This window comes from Epinephelus moara, chromosome 21 (genome assembly GCF_006386435.1).
Source record: "Epinephelus moara isolate mb chromosome 21, YSFRI_EMoa_1.0, whole genome shotgun sequence".
In the NCBI taxonomy this organism is placed as follows: domain Eukaryota; kingdom Metazoa; phylum Chordata; class Actinopteri; order Perciformes; family Serranidae; genus Epinephelus; species Epinephelus moara.
Window position 1 is genome coordinate 36,536,163 of NC_065526.1, and position 23,091 is coordinate 36,559,253.

General features: G+C 40.1%; 1 protein-coding gene across 9 annotated transcripts in view; it reads left to right on the top strand.

The window, feature by feature from the left end:
• The first annotated feature begins 291 nt into the window (after positions 1-291).
• The window catches only part of asph (aspartate beta-hydroxylase), a 44,216-nt gene continuing 21,416 nt past the window's right edge, over positions 292-23,091 (top strand). The window contains exons 1-4 of one of the 9 annotated variants that reach the window (XM_050074819.1): positions 292-451; positions 14,603-14,761; positions 15,636-15,680; positions 19,235-19,303. In XM_050074819.1, coding sequence (XP_049930776.1) covers positions 409-451; positions 14,603-14,761; positions 15,636-15,680; positions 19,235-19,303 — 316 coding nt within the window. In that variant the 5' untranslated portion in view covers positions 292-408. Of the gene's footprint in view, positions 452-6,282; positions 6,446-8,845; positions 9,053-14,602; positions 14,762-15,635; positions 15,681-19,234; positions 19,304-23,091 lie in introns of those variants that run through there. The other 8 variants (XM_050074821.1, XM_050074817.1, XM_050074816.1 and 5 more) reach the window with 8 other exon arrangements.

Below are 23,091 nucleotides of genomic sequence, written 5' to 3' on the forward strand. Positions count from 1 at the left end.
ATGTGTGTGCTGGTGTATTGGCATGTGTCTGTGTAGAGATTTTGTAAGGTTGAAATAAAAATTAGTGTAGGGAGCACCAGCAGCAGCAGCAGCAGCACGTTGTCAGATCTACCATCTTGCCACGTTCCAGAGGAGCGGTGGGGGCGGGGCAAAGATAAGACTATCCACACGGTTGAATAAGCTCGACGCCTCTCGAAGCTAATTGGTTTGATAATCCTTCTACCCCGCCTATTTTTGTGTGACACGTCTGTCATTGGTTTACAGAGCTGCCAGTCCAAAGGTGGACGGGGTGGTTCTGAGTTTTATGTGGCAGCAGAAGAAATTTTGATTTCTTTTCACTTGTAGAAGTACAGTCTCCGGCCGCTCTACTACGCTTCTTTCAGAGGTCTACCACGCTGCTGACTCGCCATGGCTTCAAAGAAAAACGCTAAAGTGCACGTCAAAGCCAAAGGTGCGTTGTTGCTATTGTTTCTGTCTCATTCTTTCATTGGTTGCTGTGGCGGGATGATGCGTTGCAGCCTTCAGCTTTCACTGGCAGGCCTTTCAAAGTTAATCGGGTGTCAAGCTGTTATTTCATTCAGGGCCCTGGTCCTGGCTAGCTAACGTTAGCTTAATTTAGCTTTACAAAATGTTGTCGACGTGTTAGCAGCCCGTGCAAGTGAGTTGGTGTAATCATACTAAAACGGCGTTTGTAGAGCATATAAACCCATATTTGAAAACGTTCGTCCTCCAGTTCATGTGGTAACACGTCAGTACTGCACATTACTGTGTCTTTTCACGCAAAGGGCTTCTGACGTCGCGATAAATTGTCATTTCGAGTGTTAGCCATGCACTCATATTATTCTATATAAGCAAGACACGACAAAAGCTCCCCTCGCAGCTTGTGATTCCACGTAATGTGTTAATCGGCAATGTTGCACTAACACTGCAGTCTAGGGACACACCAGCTGTTTATCCGGTGGCTAGGCTGGTTGACCATGGCGACTCCCACTCGTGGGATTACGGTGGGACGCCGGCTCGCACGGGAGGGATAACGTTAGCGTCTCTCGTGCGGGTTTATGGCTTTTCCACAGTCCTGCCTGTAGGCCCCGTAGCTTAGCAAAGAAATTGAGGCCTATTTGTCGCCAGCTTCTCTGGTTAGAGACGCAGAGTTCTACCAGCTTTGCGAGTGTGCACCCCGAGGCGCAAAGCACCCCGCCCCCAACTTCGTCGAGTCACTCTTCCAAATGCTCACGTGTCAATATGAGAACCCGGGGGTGGGGTTACGTGGCTCATGGGGGTCTCCGTTGGTACCCAAACCCCCATTCTAGATACTACCATACCTCTGTTGTGTTGGCTCTTCAGAGAGCGTTGCGCGCGGCTGGATTCAAATAACGCAACTTGAGTGTTTAATTAAATGGCCGGCACGCACTGCGCGACTTTACTCTTCAATAAATAAACTCAGAGCACTGCTCGTTTATTCCCAAAATAGTCGACAACCGTATTAAGTTGTAAAAGCTCCTGGTGAGGGTATTTGGAAAAAGTACCGTTTAGAGAGTAGACGCGGAATTTACGTAACGTTATATGAATTCTTAACTGTGCTGATGCGTGAGTCAGTAATAACTTTGGGTAGATGAGCGTGAGCCCATGTTGTGTGTTGATACAAACAGGCAAATGTGGCATAACTTCAAGTACACGTTGTCCTCTAGCGACTGCACAGGACTCTCCAGCCCCCATATATAATATCTGAACAGAGTGCTTTTCGAATATCAGATTAGGGGCAGTTTAGTTAACAAGGAAAAACGCAATTATTGTTTTTACAATAAGTAATTTTATTTGTGTAAAGTTTTGGCTGGCTTTGTTGATACTGAAATGCAGCGCACTACATTGCCCACTCATCTCCATCTCCAAATGAATGAGAGCTGAACGTGAGGGCACACAGAAAAAACAACTAATGCAGCGTTGTTAGTTTTGCATTTCGTCTGAGTGTAGGTTTTTCTGAAGAGTTTTTAACATCTTATGTTGTAGCAGATCAAAGGGCATTGTTACGTTAGAAAAGTCCAGGGAACAAAATGTTCAGTTTTTCGTGTCTATTTCCTAACCCCGCCCACCACAGTCCCCATGCATGCATGCTGTGTGGTTCAACGGTCTATGCTGGTGATTACAATTAAACAAGCAGCAAGTATAAAGGATTTGATATACATAAAGGATGACTAGTGTAAGATGAGCAAATCCTCAATTTTTAGCAGGGGATGTGATTTATTGAATGGAATTTAGATACTGTATATTATTTAACTTGTTTAACTTATTAAACGTAAGCCCACACACATATGAATGATACATGGCCTCTATGGCCTGATGTTTTATTCTTTCAAAGGAAAAAAATGTTGCTACAGCAACTCACAACTGAAAGAGAAATGCCTATGCACCTATGCCCTTTTATTTATTTGAGTGACATCATGTGAACAAACTCTAAAAGTGGCTGATCAAATATTGATTTTGGCTCACAGTTAGCCTGTTAGGAGAGTGTAAACAGTAAATTGTTTGTCAGGTGTTTTGAACATCCCACTTAATAGTTTAGAGGCATTCAGTCTGAAATATATTAAGATATGCTGATCATATAGTTGACTGAATCATGGCTCTGTGGGAACACAAGAGGGGTAAGAGGAGATTTTTGTCATATGTTGATTTTTATTCATATATTTTCGCTTAACTGAAATCTTAGCCTCATAATTGCGAACCATTGGTTCTGTCTTGTTCTTGCTTAAACCGGCAAACAGAAGCACCTGCAGTGCTTTTTTTGTCTTTCCTTCAGTCTTACCTTTCCACAACTTAAAAGGAACATTGTGTACATTAAATGGCAAGGGGAGGGGTAGAACTCTCTGATGTAACCTCTTAAAAGATATTGAAACTTAAGAGCTAAATAGCTTTTCCCCCTTCAAATAAAATGGCACATTGTTATTCCTGTAAAGTGTCTATTACCAAAGCATTTACCAGTAATATAGACAAAATATGCATTGATTGCATGTTGCATGTTAATTTAAGGTGCACCCCAAAACATTGTGCTGGTGCTCCTAAATTGTCAGGAGGGAGCATCAGCACTTTTAGCAGAAATAGATAGTCTGGAGCTCTGTAATAAGATCTGAAGTGCTTTGTGGCTTGTACCCACTTGAAAGAATTGTGAAAAATATAAAGGATGAGCTAGCCCTCAGTTATTTGAAAGAGCAACGCAGGCCAGTCACTTAGGCTGTTGGGCTGAAAGTTTCCCCACTTGTACCTTTCACACTCAGACAGAAATGTATGTAAAGGTGTGTGCTATATGATAAACATAAAACGAATAAACACACACTAATATCCAGTGTCGCATTAAAATATATATATATTTTAAATAAAATAATGAGTGTACATTGCTTATTACTGACATAAAAAATAAAAACACTCTCAAAAAGATACCATGCATTTACTTTAAAATGCAGACATTATGTCAGCAGGTTGTCATGTGCTATGCGAAAAATTTTAATACTCCATGTGCGTAAAATGCAAATATAGCAGCGTATAATAAATAAATACCCTTTCCATTCACACATAGAAACTTGGATTCACAAATTCCTGCTCAAAAGTTTTAAATGTTATATTACAGTCATAAAGATATGCACAAATGTTTTTCATTTATTTGTAAAATAATTTTATGTATTCACAGCTATTTTCCTATTTGTGGAATTTGATTACATTTGCAGATACATTTCATAATTACAAGAATATTTTGGAGTTTACACATCTTTTTTATTTGACAGTGTTTTTTTATTTATGGATTACACATTTACACATAGACTGTTGTTCTGGTTATGCAAATAATATCGCGACAATTCAGAGCAAGGGCTTTTGTTAAGAAATTGCAAAAATGTTACTTCCAAGAGTTCCACCCCCACACTCGCCCTTCAACAGTACAGTTTCCATATAACCATGTGGTAAAGTTAAAAGGAAAAGCAACAAGAGCATTGCAGCCGCTTTCTTTTTACTGGTTTAAAGAAGACAAACTGTAGAGCCAAAGGTACACATATTCCTCACATTTCACCCATTTACTTTTTTTGTTTTTCCCCTTGTTTGTCATGCACTCTTTTTACAATTTCTACATTATGCATCATTTGAATCCCCCAGGCCTCCTCCTCCCCCCTGCTAAGGGCAGGGAGTTGCTGAAGTATGCCCAGCTGAAAGGGTAAAAGCCGGTCTGTTCCTCCGGGACTGATGTGTGATGTGTTGTGTTCCCTGCATGTGCAGAGTGTGGTCTTAACTAAATCCTTTAGATGAAAGCATTACCGTATTTTGGCTTGGTGCTTCATCATGCTGTCTGCTGTTGAATGAAACCTAACAGCACAAGTTGACATCAGTAGCATCTTGGAGAAACTGTTTCTAATTAAGATACAGATCTTCCCGATTGTTGGTTTTAGGATTTAGGGACAGTGTGACAAACTGGATGTAATAGTTGTTGAGCTTTGCTTTGGAAAACATGGGAAGAAGTCCCAACTGCCATCTTTGCCTTGTTTGCTGTATAGACCTTACAAACAAGGACAGAGAATTTCATGCATCTGAGGAGTGCTGATGGTTTTTTCCTGCATTGTCAAATTCTTAACTTTAAGCAGTGTGTTGCAAGATTTGAATGCAGCATACATGATGATAGGGAGGAGTAAAATTGATTTTTGGTGGTGCTGCGATACTTTCTCCCAGTCACCTGGACAAAAGTATGGAATTTTTTTGGTGTTTTATTTAGCATTGCAGCAAAGTATGTTGTGTCCAGGTCTGTTGCCTTTACTGTACGAAAATCCAAATCAGCGTGGGAACGCTGAGATAAATGGACTGAAAGCTTCGCATTGACTGAGCCAATATGTCTTATTTTTCTATGAATGCATAGGTAGAGACTGGTGTTGAGACAAATACTTGAATGAGTATCAGGTGTGAATAATGTACTTTTTAGGAGTACAAGGATCATCCGGGTAAATTGTGTCAATATCTGTACTCGCGAAGGAAAATCCTCATTTGGGTAGCCGTGTTCAGTCTCACACTCTTGTGACCAAAAGTGATCTGAAGCTTAATCCTGAGATTGTTCTGTAAATAGTTTTCTTGTAAATATAGCAACTTCTGATTAACACACATCCATTTCAGGTTAAAAATAACATCTGGTTAGGTCACACCCTTTCTGGTTTAAAGCCCCACCCACTAAAGATTTAAATTCTGCCCACTCAGTATGAATATGGATACAGATAATATAGTTTGTTAAACAGATTCAGATAATGCACACATACATAACACGTCGTAAGAATGTCCCACCCATGCTGGCTGTCCCGTTTATACTGATGTTGTTTCAGCGCTATTACTACCTCCGATCACGACTTCAAGGTGAGACAACTCAGTCAACCAGTGGTGTCGGGGAGGGTATGCGCTGGTATACAGGGAATACCCAGCTCTTTTTCTTGTTGTTTACAATAAAGCCACCGATCAGCCCAAAAGCTATTTGTATATATAGGCGAGTATACCAACCTCCTCCTCTGTAACCTATACATGTACCTAGTAGGACACCCACTTCATCAACTAACACTATACCACTGATCATTACTGGTCTCCTCCTTGTTGGAAACAGGTTTGAAGTTGTTAATTTTTAAAAAGCTGAACCTGTTTTGCCGTGAGCCAGTGATATAATCTAATTAGCCTGACACTAGCTTAACAGACAACAGCTCCAGCTAATACTGGTGACTTTCTGGGGATTTCTCACAACAAAGCCTGGCATGGAATTTGTTTCCTGGCTTTTTTGTTGTGCCTAGATCACCGCCTCCATCATTGGAATGTACTGTGTGCACTGTCATGAAATTGAATCAGCCAGGTCACCACTGATAAAGTGGTGCACTAAATAAAAGGATGTACTGGGCTGCTAGGTGGATGTCTGACATCCACATGTTTGGGTGACAGATTTTGCTGACCTTTTCCTCACAGTCAGTAGTGTGCCTGCTTGATGTCAGGGGATGGCCTTAAAGTGTGTGCTTAAGACATTTGTCAAATAGAGTGCTTCTCCTGGTTCTCACTTCTCCAAAGCGGTTGTTTTAAAGTTGGTGAAAGGTCAGAGGTTTGCATTAAGTCCACAGTGTCTAAGCTTAGCAAATGTGGGTGAGTGGAATGTTCACAAAAGCACCCAAACCTGCCTTTTTGTGCACACACATGAACACGCACACTTGTTAATAGCCAGAGGGAAGAGAAGCAAGTTTGAGGGCGGTGCAGAGCAGCCCTTACATAAGCCTTAAGAGGAGCTGCTCAGACTGAACAATGTGTACTGGGCTTCACAGAGAAGAGACTGAGTAGAGAGAGTTTCCATTTGTTTGAAAAGAAGACTGTACGTGTGTGTTCATGCACGCGCGTGTGTGTGTGTGAATAAGCCGCTGTGGTCCTTTGAGAATGGAGTGTATAAAAGAACAGAGCGGTATGTTATTGCATGGTTTTTATCTTTCTGCAGCACCAATTTCTTTTGGTGTGTGTGCATGTGTGTGTGGAGGAGTTGGATGACTTTTTCTTGCGTTAGCTTGTGTGTGAGATGTGTCCATATTTGACTGTGCCAGTGTAGGTTTATAAGGGTACTCTGATTAACACAGTGGGAGTTTTACATAAATGATGTGTGTAATTGGTCCTTATTTAGGCAGTAGCCTTGTTTTGCTGCCTTGAAAATAGGCCATATGAAATCTTTCTGGGTTTACCTAGTTATATGTATGTATTTCTAAATTGTTCGCTGTTTCTGAAGAACTCAGCTTAACCCTGTTCTTATTGAGTTTCCTATTAGCTATTTTAAGTGTTGTCAATTCCAATAGCAATGACTGCAATGTGTAAACCTGAATTTCCTGCTGTGTCAAATATGTCACCGTACAGGTACTACCTTCAGTAACATTATCAGCCCTGTGGTTTACTTTGTAGCTAGAATAACACTGCCATAGCATATGGCAGACGAGTGATCACCAGGAAGGATTGCAGTGCAAACAGTTTTGTTGGTCACAGAGAGCACTGCAGTTTTGAGCTCCTCTCTAGCACATTTGTTCAAGTGAAAAGGACTGATGATACTGGAGTTTTATCACGTTAGTAATTTTATACTGCTGAATGCAGTTTGATGTTGGTGCAATTAAAAAAAAAAAAAAAAAAAAAAAAAAAAAATCCCGCTTCCAAAATTGATTTTAAAGTCTTGTCAAATAGGGACAAAAATTTGTTTTAATGTGCAGTCATATTCATGTTGCTAATCCCGAATACTTATGTCTTTGTGTGTTGTTTCTGATAAAACCATTTACCTTTTTCCAGTAAGCCGAGGTTTAGAGGAAGCCAACTCAACTTGTTAGAGGAAAAAAATGGGTTTAGATTTGGTGTATTGATCTTGTGGCCATATTTAGCATGATTTGCCCTTTTTTTGTGAAATGTGAAGCATTAATGAAGTTTATTTTGTCTGTGTACACATTTGTGTTGCCCGCAGAGCACAAAAATGTTTACAATCATAACCCACCCACCCCCTCAGCAATGTTAATAAGTAAAGCTATGCGGGGTGGTGAGTGCCTCAGGCTTTAAACGAGCGTATAAATTTCTGACATAGCTGCAAGACTGTTAAGACGTTTGGATTGTCTTAAGTTTTGTGTGACCTTTAGTATGTCTAGGTTATGTGTCTGGATTTTATCAATGCAGAAGCTACTTGTTGTCAGAGGGACATGCTCAGAAAGGAGTTGAGTCATTTTTTATTTTTGCAGAAATAATCAACAAATGTCTTGTTTGTTGCGTTTTTTTTTTTAAACCCCTGGGAGTGTGCAAATACATTTGATGGATGACACTGGAACACTATTAGGAGAAGCTGTCAAGAACTTTTTTTTTTCCACGTTTGGTTTTGAGCAATCAGTAAGCAGTATCTTTTTATTTTTTAATTCTGTTAGGACTGGCAGTTATTAGTTGATTGGTCGAATAGTGGCTATATATATATATGTATTATATCATAATTCCCTCTCTAATCTATTTTATTGTGCTGTGAAAACAGTTCAAAAGGCGAATATCAGCTGATAACAATGTTCAGCTGATAAATTGACGCATCCTTATTTATCTCTGTTTTCGGATGTTCCACCGACCAAAAGACTAATTAGTAAATCAAGAAAAGAATCAGATATGTTGACATCTCTTTTCGAGTATCTGTTATGTCTAGTTCACACTACATGACTTCAGCTCTGATTTTCCACTCACTGACAGAGCTCCCCAACGAAGAGCCCAGGATCAGAGGCAAATCAGCGTCAGCTCTAGGAAAGTGTTATGTGTGAACTGTTCAAAGATGCACGCAGAGGAACCTTGCCAATGCATCCCAGGGATATCGTAATTATCTAGTAGGCTAAATATTTGGACCTGTAGGGGAGTTACAGCCAATGAGAGCACAAGACACAAGTTGAGGGGACCCCTGGGGAGGGGTTGTCAGTAATTATAGGAAATGAAGAAAGGCTATAAATAGTGAAGATGTGTTAAAACAGGTTGTTTTGTGAATATATGGACCAGCAACAACAAATTTCTGTATCGAGCATGGTATTATGTCCCTTTTTATGTGACCTCTTGCATGTGTTTTTAATGACAAAATGTAGTTTGGAGAGCGGACATACTCATGGGGGATTCCTCCTTAAAAGCTGGCAGTGCCTGGGCAGCCTGTTGTTCTCCCTCTCTGTGTGTCAGGGCCAGCTGGTCTAACAGCAGCACTATAAATAGCTGTCTTTGACCTCCAGAGCCATATCAGGGTTGGAGAGAAAAAAGTGACAGAGAGCAAGGATTACTGACAGATGAGCAAGAGAAAGAAAGCCAGTCAATAGAGACAGAGGGGAGGGACAGAGGGAGAGAGGAGGTGAGATCAGGAGGCAGAGATACTCTTTCCTGCAGCTTGGACTGCATGCTGTTTTGTGGCCAGTTTACTGGTTCTTCGGTTAGTTGGCAAGCCAGTTGGCAGGGATGGGTGATCCAGCAACCCTGGTTGAGTCTGCCAACCCTACCGTCATCACAGCGATCCCCACGGTGATAGCTGGGGAAATGCAAGGTGAGGAAAGCCTCCGTTCAAGGGCTTCTGACAAGAGCGCTGCAAAGGACGAAGGAGGGAGTGTGGAGGTCACTGAGTGGGCCTGGTTGTTTGAATGCGGGGTGAAGGAGGGATTAAGTGAGGAACTGAGCAAAGAAAGTTGACATCTCTTGCAGATCTTGTAGAGTTCCATCGTCTTTGTCCTGGAGCCACAATCTCAACCTATGTGTGTTAGTTTTCTGTTTTGTTAGTCCAGGGGGTGTTGTGTCAGTACTGCGTTAACACTAACTTATGATCACACAACATTATACTACACAGTATTTTGTTGGAAATATGTAACCCAAAGGTGGTTTTAGGAGATTTTTAAGATCAGTAATATTTGCATGAGCCTGGTCATTTAAGTAGTTTAATTTCAGACTTACTTGTGCTTTCAGCTGGTCAAAGTATTTTTGACCCACATTTATTTCCACCTTTTAGATGAATCCAAAGAGGGGTTAATGCAACACACCATGTTCCCCCATGTCAGGCGTTGTGCTAAGCTAGGCTAAACACTGAAGAGACGAATCTGTGTAATAGAGGTGCAGAAACAGAGGTAACATGGATATTTTCAGCTCACTCTGAATAAGAGTAAGATGATGAACAAGAGGATTCTCCATGATGTTGGACACTTTTACACACTTAAGTGTATTTTAGCTTTCTTTCAGTTCTTTCAATTTGAACTAGAAAAGTCTGTTATACAAACTTTGATCTCAGTATATTGAGTTTATCAAAGGGAGTATCAATGGATTTAGTAATGTGAGTACTTTGAACTATGCTCTTTGAGCGTGTGTCTGAATTTGTCCTAGCACCATGTAATGGGCTACAACACCTGTTCATTCTCCTTGCCACTATTTTCTCCCCTCATGCATTTTGGGATGTCAGCACTCATGGAATGGCTGCGTGGAAGTGGTTTCTTTTTCTTTTTTCCATCACCTCCACTCCTCTATCCAGAGGGATTAGTGCAAATATACGATTCCTAACAGATTTGTCCGGATTATAGTGTAAAAAAAAAAAAATTACATTTCATGGTATCTTAATGTTCCTGTGTAGTTTGTATCAGCAGGGAGGCAAGGATAGGTCTTACAAAGTTAGGTTTAAAAAAAAAGGTGAAGTGACAGCCCAGTAAAAGGTAACGCAACCTAGCTAATCCCAGTTAAACAAGATATTTGTTTTAGCCAGGTGTATTGTGGGAGGAGATCGGAGCAGATATAACCCAGTTGTAATTAGGGATGGGCAACACAAGCAAAAACACTATTCGAAAATCGTGGCAACTATTCGACAATTTCGACTCAAAGCGGACGTCCGCAAGCTCTGTGCGCGCACACGGGTGACTGCTCGGCATGTATTTTTCACATCGTGGGGATTTTTCACGGACATTTTTACAGGAAACTACAACACGGAAGTGCGCTCGACTATGAAATCCCGAATGACTGCGGACATTCCTTACGGAGTAGTAGTCTCTGCATGTTTCTCCTGTTTGTAGAAGAGCATCAAACTAGCTGGTAGCACATCTCACACCGCTGTAGCAATCCTAGACTGCCCTTGTGCGGTTAGGAGCTGAATTGCATGTCAAATAAAGGGGGGGAAATAAGACAGTGAATAGTAATAGTCACATTAAAAAATCGATTTTTCAAAAATAAAACGACTATTGGAAATTCGAAAATCGTGACCCATCCCTAGTTGTAATAGATGATGATGGCGATGCTGTCACAAATGGTTCAGCATGATTTAGGAGTTGTATTTCTAGAGATCTACCTAGCTTCAGTTCCATATTGTTCGGTTTGTCCATCCCACTCTTTGTCCAGTGTCGTAACTTGCTGGAAAACCATACAATTGAAATTGATACATCTAATTGACACAGACTCTTCTAATGCTGGTTTTTCGTTTGCATTCGCCATACTGACACTTACTGTAATAGCTGTACATCTATTGGCTAACCCAGCTAACACGGTTAAAAGACAACTGCTCTATAAAAGCTGTCTGGATGGAACTTGCACCTCAAATTTTGTGTTCCGTCTGCTAAGACGTAGACCTGTATTAAATAGGGATGTGGATGAATACTTGAGCACTTGAGATTTGGACATCTATATTGATTAAACATTTAGAGTAATTGCTGCCCAGCTCCCCGCATGTGAACCGGCTTTACGATTTTTGTTAACTATTTAAAATGGGTAAAATTTTATTTAAATGTAGAGCTACAAATAGTGTATCCTGCTGTTGTTCTCTTTGTATTCCATGAGATACAAGGAGGCTACTGCTGCAGGAGTGTGAGTTCCACGCTCAGGACAGTCAGTCCGTCCACACACACAGTTACACGGCTAAGTGTTTGCATTACATGCCTGTTACCTATTGGTTATTAATGGCTTTAACAAAAGAGTCGAGCTGTTTCGATGTTGGTGTGTTTGTTGGGACTGTTAAACAGCTTGGTGTTGGATGTTGGCTGTTACTGCTGTGTTCACTTGTGCAAACTGGGCAGATGTTGAACTGACTGTGAGAAGAGCGGCTCAGAGACATTCCTTCAGTACTGTATCTAACCTATGTAACATTAATGGCAGTGACAGATAGTTAGGGGTGTGTGGTCTAATAGGCTAATTGAAGCCTAATTGTTCATTAAAATTCAATTTCAGATTGCAGTTATTTTCTGTTGTTGGCCAATTTACGTTCTTATTCTTACACGTTTTTTTTTTTTGTTTTTTTTTTGCAAGCATTCCATAACAATACAGTAGCATGGAAACTGCTCAAAATGCCTATCCCAAATATTAGGCTAATTCAGCTATGATTATTTGTGTCCTAGGGTGTACTGAACATCTCAGTGTTTCCCATACCGTTATATTTGGGGCAGGGCTCAACAATAAGGATTGCCTGATTGCCCGAGGCAAGTAAAACTCAAGGTCGGGCATGTAAACTAACAACTCACTTGCCCGATCGGGCAAGTTGCTAAAAATAGTAAAAGTTAATAACTAATTGATAAAATAAATGTATTTTAAAACGTGCTCTTCGGCTCTGATGCAGCGTTCTCTCTGCCTGAAGTCACAGGCACAGCTGTGTAACAATGTCCTGCCCACAGCCCCCATTGATATTATTTTGCACGACGGACGCTTCATATAATAACATAACAATATACTATTTATGGTGTTATGTCATCGTGTCATTTCTGTCTCTACATGGTCACGCGTTAACAATTCTCCTCTGCTCTCTGTATCGTGCACGGCGGAGTTCCGCCACACACACAGGTGAGCACGCTAGAGCGGCTCGGGCCGCATTTTCCTGACCAAACCTGACCCCGAGCCCGGCACAGTTTGTCAGCTGACAAAGTTATTGAAATGGACACTGTGTAAATAACCAACAGACTGCTGTTACGCTGCTCGCACAGCAGTGTAACTGCTCGCACAGCAGCGTAGCACGGCACTCGTGCTGAGCTTGTGTTGCGTTCAGGCGTTGTCACGTAAATAACAACTTCCAACACTTAAATAGGTCATAGCACAAAACAGCAGCATGTCATGTGACTTTTAACTTTTATTATATTCAATAAAATTGTATGTTCCTAAATCTTGAGACACCTCATATGTAAGCTAGACAGACATTTCACCTTCTCATTACTGTGCACAAATGTACTGTATGTACTTAAGAGCCCTTATGGTGCAAGTAGATACATAGAAACATCCCAGGAGGCTGTGCTTTGCAAGCATACAAAAAAGTTTCATGCATGTGAAAATTATTTTTCATGCGTGTGCTTCACCTCTGCTGCTACAACTCCACCCTAGGGTAAACACTGCTGTGTGCATTTTGTGCTACAGGTGGATGTGGTAGTCTACTGGTAGAGTAGAGAGAGAGCTAAGTAGCGTTGAAGTAGAGTAGAGCAGGGCAGAGAGATGGAAGCAAAATATATTAAACCCAGTGTTAATACAGCAGAACTGGAGAGAGGGGTGAAAAATAAAAGGGGCGCAAAATTATACACGGAGAACGATTGACAAATTTTTCACTTTAAGCCCTGACACTGTCATTTTTGTGTTGGAATGAAGCTACAATACATGACATGTTGTTTTAATTAATAAATACAGTGTGAATAAAGATTACATAACATAAAAATAACTGCAGTCTTTGTTATTTGATAGCCGCTTAAATTAAACAATTTTTATAGGGCAAGTAAAAACTGACTTCGGGCAAGTAGATCTCTGACCAACTTGCCCGACCGGGCAAGTGAAAAAAAACCTTAGCGTTGAACCCTGGGGGGGAAAGTGAAATATACATTTTAGTGAATTGACATCATATCAGGCATCATCATCGTATCCTGTGTTCACACTTACAGACTTGTGGACTTTGCGGCAAAGTTTGGGAGTGCTTAGGGCTATCCAAAGCAACAATTCAATTGGTCTACAAGGGGCTTTAAGTAGACTTTCTGCAGACCTCTAGAGAGTCTACTCGGGGTGCAGAGTTATGAATGTTTCATTGATAGTTGGGCCCATTAAAATGCTACTTAAATTATGTCGGCCAGAAATAATATTCAACCACATCATGTGCTGACATATGTATAAGTATAGGCTGTAGAGAGAATGAAAATGCATTTTAATACTGCTGCCTATCAGGTTGCACAGTGAAATAGGCTTAAAAAAAATTGGCCAAAAAAAAACAGAAGGAGGTTTCTAATGTAAGTAATGCCCAATATATTTAGTTGTAGTCCTGCCCTTATTTACAAACATTTCTTTTTCGAACTTGTGCAGGCTGTATGTTATACAGAGATATATTAATACATTTTTGTTCAGTCCCAAAAGGCTATACACAGGATGTATGTCTTATCTGCAGGAACACGTGAGTAGGCACTGTTCATCAGCTTATTTGACATACATATAAATATGACAACAGCGATAGCTGAACATTTCCACGGCAACGAGTAAAATGGTCTCGAGGGCTTTATGCAATGACAGTACATACATACAACGTGAAGTCCATGAGGGCTCAGTCTGCAGGTCCAGAGGATGGGCATTTGGATTCAGCCTCTGACTTGACCGCAGCTTGTTGTCAGTGTATCCTGCTGCAGCCGCCTGCTTTTGTCCACTTTCCAGGCAAGGCGCAGTTCATCTGAAATGAGCCTACTGATGAGTGTAGATGACGTGATGCTTGCAGTTATCTAATCACTCACTCCGGACTTTCCTCTTCTCACACACATTGGCCTACACTGGCAGACTAGCTTCCTCATTTTACAACATGAAAAAAAAATTTGCGGGTGACACACGAGCGAGTAGTTGTAATACTATTTTTAAATTGGTATTTCAAATCTGCCAACTTCTCAAGTCCAGCCACTTACAGTACAGTTGGTTATGCTGGATATGAGGGATGTATTTGCCCAGAGAGTTGTTTGCTGTTTTTTTTTCATATACTTTCCATCATTATTTGAATGTACAGCATGACTTCACTTGAGTGTAAAAAAAAAAAAAAGAAAAAAAGAAAAAGGAAAAAAAGAAGATACCTCCAAGAAAGGGTGTCTAGTGTTAACAAGTGAACCTGACATCATGAACTGTCTTTGCTTTGCAGATGGTACTAAAACCCAGTCAGCCAATAAGAATGGGAAGAAGGCAGACTCTGGGTCCAGTGGCAGCTTCTTTACCTGGTTCATTGTCCTGGCCCTGCTTGGTGTCTGGACATCTGTAGCTGTGGTCTACTTCGACCTGGTTGACTATCAGGGAGTCCTTGGTGAGTACTTGGTGCAACACACATACATTTGGATGAAAGAGTAGCTGAGTGTTCTTTCTTCCTGTAGTTTTTTTCTACCTCATATACCTTGCTGGAAAGGTGTGGTAGCAAATAGTTTGGCTCTTGCCTTCACATGCTTGCATATCATCTGCCCATAAAAACATGCACCTGTCATCTGTCCCTGAAGTCAACTTCATTGCTGAATAACAACCAGTAAACCATGATATTTACCATTGTCAGAACACTTAGTCACATCAGCAGTCATTAGCAACTTGACATGAGTCTACCTCATGCTCTGTCTGAATACTTATGAAAATAGGATGCAAATCATCCACCAAAATGGCTGCAGGAGAAAGACAGACAGTCAAAGGAAGTAAAAGCAAAAAAGGCCTGAGAACATGAGCGGATTTAAATAGATTGTCAGTGTTGCACTGTTGTGTCTCCTGCTTATGTAGTTAGACTTTGGAAAAAAAACATATAAATGGCATAGCTTATATAACATCACTTAAGTCACCTTTGATTAGAAAGTCTTTTTTGTTAACAAGATGGTTACATTTATGAAGGTGCCATTTCATCAACAGCATATTTTTGACTAACAAAAAGCCCTCGGAATTATCTCCTAGGTCTGAAGCTTGTGGACCACAATTTCCAGTGCAACTACTCCTAACAATCTATCTTCTTTACTGATTTGGTGCATGTCTGTTATCTTTTAGACACAGTATACGGTCTGCCACTAACCTGCATCCTTAATGAATAATGTTGAACATTCTTGGTATGTGTAGTACTCAATGATTTATTCATGAATTTTGAATCTCCTGTCTTATTTCTTAATCTGTCTATTGTTCCAATATGTATGTTTTGTGTTTGCATGCAGACAAGGCTAAGGGCTTACAAATTAACCTGTCTGAGGCCTTGCAAGGTAAAAAAAATCACAAGACATATTTTTCTTACACCCTGTATCAGCATTGATGATTGTTGTCTTATGTCATTATTGTTCTCTCAGGAAGTTTCCCTTTATCCCTACACACTCTTCTCAGAGCTCTGAATCTAAACAAAACTTAATGCAAGAAATTCTACAGCTGTGTCAGGCTAACTGCTGTCAAGACTAGGTTTGGTAGTAAAATATTGTTTTCTGGTCCTTTAGTTGTATTGAAGAGTCGGTGTGTTCTTAAACTAAGCCCGTTTTTAAAAAAACATGCACTCAGACAAGTCTGTAATTTCACATTGAACATTATGGACTACTTGTGAAAACACCTAATGAAGATTGGGTGAACATGCTGGCCACAATATTTTCTTGAAGACTTTTGTACATGAATCTTACTTTCATGTTACAATGTGTTGGAAGAAAAAAAAAAAATTAGCTGCATCAGCTGGATAATGACAAGGCCTGAGAATATTTTAACATGTTTGTGGTATTTAAAAAGACCAAATCAGATTTCTGTAGTCTTCTAAAGCTTAGAGATTTGTCACTGTTTCACAAAATCACAATTGGAGAAAAAAATGTGAATATTAACAGAAATTGAAAATATTTCTGTTGAACTGTATTTTGAAATAGAATACTTGCCAAATGTTCTTTTTTCTTTTTATTTCAGACAAAAAGAGACAATTTAAGAAAATGGTCAATTATATAATTTAGCATAAATCATGTTAAAATTGTCTTGACATCTTCCTTGTTAAAGCAACAGTTAGTAGCTTTATGAAAAAAACTTCCGGTCATATTTACAGCAACTGTCAGTATATCCACACATTAGTACATGAGACAGATAATCAATGAAAAAAAATCATAGACTGTAAAAAATCATGGACGTAGCTATCGTGATGTCACCCTGGTTTGTGGACTCCCATTTTGAAGCTTAAGTTTGACATTTCCGGACGTTGCCATCTTAGTAATTTGGAGCCAGAATTGACCATATTTGGATGAGAGGCTGGGGCTGTGGAGGAGTGAGGAAAAGAAAATAATTTACCCCCCGCACAGTTGTCATGACTGTTGAAATTAGTTATAGAGGCCAGTACTGTTGTTTTTTTTTGTACGAGGCTGTTTATTCCTGCTGTCAATTTGGCATTTTATCATGGGGGACTATAAAGTGCTCCAGGATTGAGTTCTGAAACCCCGAAATAAGGTTTATGGTTAACACAAGCTTAAGGGACTTTCAGGATTTGTTCTCCAACATAAAATATGTTGGTAATTACCCCACTTGTGAACACTTATGAGCTTCTATATGTCTTAAAAAAGGAGGTTGCAAACAAGTGGCTAAATGAGACTACAGAACATCATCACATGCCAAGCCACGCCAAACACAGCTTTACAGTGTTGTTATGGTGATGACTTTAGGTCATGCGAGTGTAGTTCCTTTACAGCCTAACATTAGCATTTTACTTCTGACAATTGCAATTAGGCTTCAATAATCATGAAAGTGGGGTTCATTTGTGAAGATTATCTTGCAGAACAAAAACTGTAAGAATCATAAATGTTTGTTTGCCACAGAGCTTGTTTTCAGCCATAATCCAAAATCCACTGGAAAAATTCCATAGGCTTTTTGACAAGGGAAACAGGGCAAAGCTAACTTCTGTGCCGACGCACAGAAAAATGTCATCCCTGGGGAATCTACTGTGGCCGTTGAGAGAAAAAAACAATCAGAGCTAAGGAGTCTCTAATGCAGCCATCAAACAGGTTGATTAGTCAAGATTCTCTTATTGCATTGCCTATTTCTCATCTCAAATGTTTTCACAAACATATTTTACTGTACTGTTTGGCTGTAAAATGAGAACATTTGCTACAGCTGGTGGGCAGTGCTTGGTTTTCACTTCAATGTTTTTTTAAACATGGCAGCCGGGTTGCAATCATTCTCATTTTACCGCCAAACAGTACACTAATATACGTTTCTGAAAACGTCCTGTCCTCTGTGGTCCAGGTACTCTGTACCTGACAGACACAAACACAAAAGCTTTACCATTGTAAACCTAGAACAAAATGACAAAGCTTGTGACCCGGCCGCCACATTGAAAACAGTCACACAAAATTCAAGCACCACCCACTGGCTTCAGCAAATAGTCTCATTTTACAGCTAAACAGTCACTAAAATATGTTTGTGAAAATATTCGAGGAGAGAAATAGGCAATGCAGTAACAGAATCTTGAATCATATTTGATCAGCGCTGCCTAGTTTGACAGTTTGACAGCAGTTCACGAGTAGTGATTGACATGATTGACATCTGCATTAGAGACTCCTCAGCTCTGATTGGTTCTTTTCCTATTTGTGCAGTGGATTCTAGAAAATGCCATTAGACATACAAAAAGGACGTAGAGGAACCTTTTTTAAAAAATTTTTATACAGATTATCTGTCTCGTGTACTACTATGTGGGTATAGTGTAGGGCTGCCACTAACGATTATTTTCATTGTCGACTAATCTGTCGATTATTTCTTCGATTAGTCGACTAATCATTTCATCGAAAAATGTGTTAAAATGTTGAAAAATGTCGGTCTGTCTCGCCCAAACCCCAAAATTACGTCATCTAATGTCTTGTTTCATACTCACGCCGAAGGGTTTTAGTTCACTGTCATGGGAGAGTGTGTAAAGCTGCCAATATCTGAACGTAAGAAGCTGCAGTAAGAGTATTTTGGGGTACTTTTATAGTACTTTTCTATGAAAAATGACTCAAACCGATTAGTCGACTACTAAAATAGTCACCGATTATTTTAATAGTCGATTAGTCATCGATTAGTCGACTAATCTTGGCAGCCCTAGTATAGTGACAGTTTCAGCAAATATGACCAAAAGTTTTTGAAAGTTACCAATTACAACTTTTATTTGATGGGAGGTTTGTTACGCCTGGCATGCGTGAAAAATCTACTGCACTGATTTTGAACCAACCCTCTCTTGGTTATCTCAGCTGGTTTAGATCCAGGGCTCCTGTCTCCCCTTATGTCTGTCCTGTCCTCTGTGGCCCAGTTACTCAGTAGCTGGCACACAAATCCAGCAGCTTCAGCACAAATGAACAACAGAAACTTTGTTAAAGGGCTTTTTTTGGTTGGGCTCTTCCAAGTGTCACTTAATCCAACTGTGTTTGGCCAAATATCCCTGAGCGTCATATTAGTTTTTGTTTAAGTAATAGAGCTACATAGTCCTGACTGCCATTTCCTGTTTTACCCATGTCGTCTTACTGTATCCCATATTCCCTCACATTTAAAGGGATTCACCAAGCTGTTGGCTGATTATTCAGTATAGTTTGCTAACCTAAGTAAGGAGAGCTCACACACAAAACTACCAAAAATCCTTTTGCTCATGCTAAAAGCTAAAGACACTATAATGAAAGACAAAAGGTAATAAGTGGCCAGTCTCCCACAAGCTTGGTGCATGTCTTTAAGTGTCTGTCTTTGCTGAATGATGCATGTAAATGTACAGTAACATCCTTATCTTTGTACTTCCTGTGAGAACAAACAATAATTAGTCGTGTGTTTGTTGCTGCTATAGGTAAACTCGTGGCATACGATACAGATGGCGATGGTGATTTTGATGTCGAGGATGCTAAAGTTCTGCTAGGCAAGTTGATTTATCTCTAATTTACAACTCATGTTAGTGTTTACCATCGGTGTCTTGCATGAATGAAAACAAAGCCAATCTATGTTCCTAGTGACAAACATCTGAAAGTCTTCACTCCCAGTCGCAGTGCAGTCAGAACTGATTTGTTCTGAGATTGAGCGTTTCTGCAGACCATTGATAAAATGTTTTTTTGTGTTTGCTAACTACATTAAACGGCAATTTGGGTTTGTTTTGCATGACTGACAATTCTATAGCTGACTGTTACCATAGACACAAACTCATTAATGAAAACAGCAGAAAAGCTGAGCTTCCCAATCACTTGTGACCAGTATCTCTGTGAAGGTTTGTGTGTTTTTAACTGGTTTGTAATCCAACATAAACCTCATGTATCTCTTTGAATGTCCCTACATTAAAAAAAGTTTTAATTTAAACTTAAGTTTTAATTTAATTTAATTAAATTCTGAAAGCATAGGTCCAAACTTAAGAAATCAGGTGCTTTTTGGAAGTGCTATAATAAACCAATAGCATTTGTAAAACAACCTGATATTAAAGGATGGAATTCATGAGGTTCATGAGGATCAGGGGGCAGTTTAATTTACCCTTTTAAATAGTAAGTTAGGGTAACTTAAAAGCAGCAGAGGAGTTAAGTTGCATGATTGGAGGGTTAATTTCTAACAGTCCTCTTAATGCACCACTCAATTCATTTCCTCTGGAAATATTTTGTTTTTGTTTTTTTTCTGTGCTGGTATTGTTGAGAGGTGACCCATGTCTTTGTTGTAGTGGTATAGTTTTTGGAACATACCTCCTCTATGTGAAGCTCAAAGCATTCAAGACAGCTGTGAGCTTGATATGAAATGGTGCAGTTCTCAGCTGTCATCAGTGCTGTTATTCCCTATGTGATGTCCGCTGCATGTTGCATGGTTTTATACAGGACCACTTTCAATTCTTCTTTTCTTTCTTTCTTGTTAATGTAACTCCCACACATACTGAATGGTGTACAATAGTGTGGACATGTTGGACCACAGCTGTATCCAAATGGCTCAATTCCAACAAAAGTGTCAACATTTTGAACTTGGCATGACAAGGTACTCTGTAGAGAATCTCAAAGAACCTGAATCCTTGTTTTGCACTTCATATTATGTGCCTTTTTCTGGCTCGGAAATTAGACAGGCATTAGAATCACAAGTTGCAGTTTGGTTTTGGTCACATGTTTTTACCTGGAGGCTGGTGAGGACCAAAAGCAGACAGTTTGTTCTTGCCTGAATCTTGGGTGGGAGGGATTTACAGTAGCTATTAGAAAGATAATTACTTTTTTCACTACTGTATGGGATAATAATTTCACTGTACTATATGTGAATCTACAGGAAACACTATGCTTTTCTTTCTCTTTTGCAATGCTCAAAATATTTACCATTTTACTCTTAAAGGTCCTGTATGTAACTCTGGAGAAAGAGAGTTAATTGTTCAGTCTTGTTCCCAGGTCATCAAATACCGATGCTTTGGGTAGGTGGGCAGACCAAACCACCAAGCCAAAGTATTTTGGTATTTGATGACCTGGGAATGACAATCAACTATTGACTTTCTTTGTGCAGAGTTAAAGACAGACCCTTTTAATAGAAGCATTTATGCTATCATTACATGCAGCAGTCTTTGCTACAGTTTTCCTCTCCTGAAGTACTCTGACTTGACAGTTTTTGCTCTGTTATCAGTTATTTTGAAGAAGCTCTAGGCCGTCTGATCTGTCGCCAAAGTTCATCCTTCAGAAAGATGCCTTTTTGCCCAGCCCGCCTTCAGCTTTTCTATCCCACAAGCAATCCATAATCCATATTTCTGTAACCAAGTTAAACCTTCAACTTTCAGTTTGCTTCCTGGCATTATAGTGCATGCTCCCATGCATATGCTGTGCTTCCCTTCTCCTTTATTTTGATCCTTTTTTGAAATCCCCCTTTGTGTCCTCTTCTTTGTCTCATTCTTATTGTGTGTGTTTGAGCCTGTCTTTCTTTAGCTAAGTATCTTTTAATTGTCTTGTATAGAACCATAGGTGCTCATCAAGACAAGGAGACAACTGTGCAGTGCAAAGTAGTTTCTCACTGAAACAACCCACTCTTATTAGTTTACAATTATCACCTTTTTGAAGATGAAGTACCACCTGAATACTCAAACAGTTGAACACTGGCTTTCTGCTGACAAATTTTTGTTTTCCAACATAAAAAAATGTGTATTTCCTGGCCTGTGGCTGTGTCCACATGGAAACTCTGCTTTAGATTCTGTCTTTATGTGTCTTAACTCTTGTCTATAATTCATGACGGCTGTCTCCACATGATGAGCAGAACTGTTCGATCTTTAATAAGAGCAGAGTCACTGCACAGAGCTCAGCTGAACACTGATATATGATTTTATGAAGAACTCTTAAAGTCAGCATGAGGTACAGTGTCACCCCTCTTCATTTTAGAATATTGGCTCAAGCACGCACAGAGTGATTTTGTTGGTGATCATGTGTAGACAGCCAGACTCGAGCTGCTTAGGATAAAGCCTGAGTAGTTCCCTCGCTGCCTAACATACGCTTAAAACTTCTCTTACCTTCTCCTCTTGTTTCTTTCCTCCTCTGCTCTTAACCCTCCTTCATTCTTTCATTTCATTTCTTTTCTCCATTTGATTTTTACCTTTTTTTGCGTCCTGCCTTTTATCAGTTTTTTCCACATCCTTTCCCCACACTGTTCCATCTCACTTCCACACGTTGTGCTCCCAAACTTTACCCTCCATCAACCCATGCCCCCTCCCTCCACCTCCCCTCTTGTTTGCATAGGCCTGACCAGTGAGGGCGATGGTCAGGGTCAGTCCGAAGTTCTGGATTGGTTAGAAGAAGTGGAGGAGGGCGGCTCTGATTGGTTAAACGGTTTCTTCACTTTCCTGTATGGTCTGATAAACCCACTGGAGTCCCTGGAGGAGGAGGAGCACAGTGCCTCAGGAGGACTCGTGGAGGCACAGGAGGAGGACGAGGAGGACGAGGATGAGGGAGGGTTCAGAAAAAGAGGAGCGAAAGACGATGGGAATCAGGGGCAGAAGATCGTTATAGTAGGCCTCCATAATCAATAGCCTCAGGCTGACTGCAGCAGCACAATTTCCTGTAATGCAGGGAAAGGGCCTCAGCAACAGCCCAAGCTACAGTGTCGGGAATTCGGTCCCTACGCAATTGTCTCTGCTGACTTTGACGAGTTTTGGCAACTAACCCCAGACAGTACCTTTTTGGATATGAATATCTCCAGTCTAATGTTGTGTTGTAGGCCCCACCTACCCCGGGTTTCGACTACTGGAACCCCCAGTTATCAAACTGGACAAATAAGCCTCATCATCAGAATCTGTAGAGGGTTAAATCCTTTTGAAGGAGTTTTCTAAGATGTCGATCCCTGTGGTGGGATATGGACATGACACTCAGGAACACTTAAAGAAGTCCTAACCTTTTTAGAATCTATTATCAACATTATTTTCTGCACAAACAGGTTGGCAACACCCAACAACACTAAATAACACAAATACAAACATGATTGCACTTGGACAGCTGCTTGGTTGTCCCTTTGACATTTTTTTCTTTTCTTATTGCTGCATGCCATGAAAAAAATAGATCCTCAACATATACTCTGGACTCTGGGACTGTAAGCATGAATTTGTACTATTTTAAACCTCAAGTGTAAGACTCTTGGTTTTGTTGTGGAGTGCATTTATACTTGGTATTAAAAAAAAAAAAAAAATAAAATATATATATATATATATATATATAATATATATAT